Here is a 3,347-nt window from a genome sequence, read left to right on the forward strand (position 1 = left end):
CGCCATCCACGCCAAGAGGGTCACCATCATGCCCAAAGACATCCAGCTGGCCCGCCGCATCCGCGGAGAGAGAGCTTAAACTCTCCTGACGGATTTTCCACACAAACCAACGGCTCTTTTAAGAGCCACTGACATCTCTCTGGAGCTTTCATCCTGTCACTTTGCACACAACAGTAATTTCTCAACAGTGTAACTACACAACACAACTACAACCATTGTAGATAATAAAACTGCTAGAGAATTATACTACCACGAAAAGGCCAGTTTATGACTAGATTTGCTGTAATACAATTAAATTGGTACTTGTGGGTTAACCTAAGTCAACCTTATTTTATATAACTTACCCACAATTTTAATTTTTTTCTTGTAGAAGTTGTGTCTGGTTCTGATTCCCCCCCACATTTCAGTGACAGATGACACTGGGGAAATGGGATGATGTGAAGTTTAATGAAAAACTTGCAAAAAAACAAAAATACTTTATCCAAACATTATTTTGGTTGTTTAGCACATTTGGTTATACTTATTGTAGTTAATGTCCATATAGCTATTGTCCATTAATGAAACTTATTGTCCATCAGTGACACATCTAGATTGTGTCCAATGTGTATACACAGACAATTTGTTGTTGTGTACAATCTTAGTGATGTTAAAAAAAGACAATTTCTGTAAACCAACACTGAAAAAGTAAGCAAGTTCAGTGATTGGACAATAGAGGTTTACGCCTTGTGGACCAATGAACGTAAAGCAGCTTTGCTATATAAACTCTGATGGCGCCGCTGCCTTACATTCTTCGATTCAACGAGAATACAGAAACCACAATGTCAGGACGCGGGAAAACAGGCGGCAAAGCTAGAGCGAAGGCAAAGAGCCGCTCTTCTCGGGCCGGGCTTCAGTTCCCCGTGGGTCGAGTCCACAGGCTGCTGAGGAAGGGAAACTACGCTGAGCGAGTGGGCGCCGGAGCTCCCGTGTATCTGGCCGCCGTGCTCGAGTATCTGACCGCTGAGATCCTGGAGCTGGCCGGAAACGCCGCCCGCGACAACAAGAAGACCAGGATCATCCCCCGACATCTGCAGCTGGCCGTCCGCAACGACGAGGAGCTCAACAAGCTGCTGGGGAGAGTCACCATCGCTCAGGGCGGCGTGCTGCCCAACATCCAGGCGGTGCTGCTGCCCAAGAAGACCGAGAAGGCCAAGTAAAGACCAGGATATTCATCCAAAAACCAACGGCTCTTCTCAGAGCCCACACAATGTCTGAGAGCAACGTTCTTCAAATGCATTCTTTTAACACGAGAGCTTTTAGTGTAGTTTCTCACAGACCCGAACCCATCGTGAACCCCCAACAAAGTCCCAGTTTTAATCTTTACAATTGCCTTTCTGGGAAAATAGCTTTATTTGGGATACTCTAATAACCTGTGACAGTTTGCATGTTTAAGATTTATGACTTGTACTTTTGACACCAGCACACACTAGTTCCTTTCAAAATGAAACTGTCAAGGCGGTCATGTACAATGTTTCAGCATTAGCCTTTTGGTGTACTTTATTTTTTTTATATCACTACAAAAAATATTAGAATCTTTAAAAAAAGAAACTCAAAGCATTTAGAATAACCCGAGGTTTTTACTGAAAACACACAACTCAAGTCATTTGAACTACATCTGTTCAACCATTTTGGTGTAATAATTTACCAAAATAAGATTTTGAGACTTATTTGACTATTAAAAACACAAATGTAAACAAGTGCAGATTTTTTTGTAAATTAAGCTTTTTTGTGTTTTCTCATTGAGCAAACAAGACCTCTTTAAGTCATTAGGAATGAAATAAAAACAAGAATACAGTTTTTGTTTTTATAATTTTATTATTTTTGGGACATCTATAATATACATTTATAATGTATTGGCATCTTCACCCACTTCCAGAATTCATGCAATACAACACAAAAACCCATACAATTTCTATTAGTTTTAGAGCAATAGTATTTTCAGACAGCTGTAGACTTAATTCATATCATTATTTATTTTGTCAACTAGATACCTTTGTATCTTGTACCAATGCTACAAGGAATGTAAAAAACCTTTACCTAGTTTATCTTTGAGATGCACCTGAGCCATATATTTAAATAAATGCTACTTTAGTAACCCTTACTTGACAACAATACAACAACTTAATTTTTCTTTTCAGCCAGAGAACAACTATGTAGCAATAATTATATTTCCATCATAATGTTTTAACTAATCACTGATGAGAGACCGCACAGTTATACATTAAAATAGAAAAGGATAAAAAAAAGCTGAGAGTCCCACTCCTCTTCAATTTCTTTACCGCTTGCTTTGCAGCACTGACGTCATTACATTTGAACCAATCACTGAAGGGAGGCCGCACAGCCGTATTTACACAGCACATGTATAAGAGCAGAGGTTCCGCTGTTGCCGTCATTCAGTTGTCGCAACTCTCTGATCACAATGCCTGAGCCTGCAAAGTCCGCGCCCAAGAAGGGCTCCAAGAAAGCCGTCACCAAGACGGCCGGCAAAGGAGGAAAGAAGAGGAGAAAGTCCAGGAAAGAGAGCTACGCCATCTACGTCTACAAGGTGCTGAAACAGGTCCACCCCGACACCGGCATCTCCTCCAAGGCCATGAGCATCATGAACTCGTTCGTCAACGACATCTTCGAGCGCATCGCCTCTGAAGCGTCTCGTCTGGCTCACTACAACAAGCGCTCCACCATCACCTCCAGGGAGATCCAGACCGCCGTGCGCCTTCTGCTCCCCGGGGAGCTGGCCAAGCACGCCGTGTCTGAGGGCACCAAGGCCGTCACCAAGTACACCAGCTCCAAGTAAACTTCTTACCGCGGAGAAACAAAGGCCCTTTTCAGGGCCACCCACTCCTCCATTTCCGAGCTGTGATTCCTTCTTTACTCTATGTCCTGCATGAACACAATTTGACCAAATTGTTGAGTGCAGCAGTAACTTTTTACAGTAAGTTTAACTGGATCATTTTAGCGTACTCAAAATCTGAAGTTTCTTTAAACTTCTATCCCAAAAGTTGCTCAGCATCTTGCCTTCTAAGCATTACATTTTCGTTCAAAACTTTTTCATTTTTTTTTTAATTAGTTACATATTGGATATTTGCCCTGAGAACACTACAGCACTCTATAGGAAAGAATAGTTGGCCTAGCAGGTTGTACTAGGCAGGAGTGTTGGTACAGCTTTGCACCCAAATTGGGGACAATCAACAATTTTTAGAGTGTATGTTTGTATTTTTCTCCATTAGCTTTAATTTATTTTTTTTTACACCGAATTTTTACCAAATTTGGTATAGTTTTATAGTAAAACTCACTAAGAACTATCTGGG

General features: G+C 41.3%; 3 protein-coding genes across 3 annotated transcripts in view; all 3 read left to right on the forward strand.

Annotated features, from left to right (window-relative positions):
- The window catches only part of LOC112138070 (histone H3, embryonic), a 556-nt gene extending 382 nt beyond the window's left edge, over positions 1–174 (forward strand). The window contains exon 1 of the mRNA XM_024260642.2: positions 1–174. This exon is cut by the window's left edge and continues 382 nt beyond it. Coding sequence (XP_024116410.1) covers positions 1–79 — 79 coding nt within the window. The 3' untranslated portion in view covers positions 80–174.
- A 148-nt stretch (positions 175–322) lies between these two features.
- LOC112138042 (histone H2A-like) lies at positions 323–1,760 on the forward strand. The gene has a single exon (XM_024260603.2). It carries the CDS (start codon positions 768–770, stop codon positions 1,194–1,196), a length of 429 nt encoding a protein of 142 aa, XP_024116371.2. The 5' UTR covers positions 323–767; the 3' UTR covers positions 1,197–1,760.
- Positions 1,761–2,268: 508 nt separating this feature from the next.
- LOC112138059 (histone H2B) lies at positions 2,269–3,341 on the forward strand. The gene has a single exon (XM_024260627.2). The coding sequence runs from the start codon at positions 2,459–2,461 to the stop codon at positions 2,831–2,833; it is 375 nt and encodes a 124-aa protein (XP_024116395.1). The 5' UTR covers positions 2,269–2,458; the 3' UTR covers positions 2,834–3,341.
- Positions 3,342–3,347: the final 6 nt, after the last annotated feature.

The sequence above is a fragment of the Oryzias melastigma genome, linkage group LG14 (genome assembly GCF_002922805.2).
Source record: "Oryzias melastigma strain HK-1 linkage group LG14, ASM292280v2, whole genome shotgun sequence".
NCBI classification, from domain to species: Eukaryota; Metazoa; Chordata; class Actinopteri; order Beloniformes; family Adrianichthyidae; genus Oryzias; species Oryzias melastigma.

Excerpts from the sequence above, each read along its gene's own strand:
- LOC112138042 (XM_024260603.2), top strand. The coding sequence starts at position 768 with ATGGCGCCGCTGCCTTACATTCTTCGATTCAACGAGAATACAGAAACC.
- LOC112138059 (XM_024260627.2), top strand. The coding sequence starts at position 2,459 with ATGCCTGAGCCTGCAAAGTCCGCGCCCAAGAAGGGCTCCAAGAAAGCC.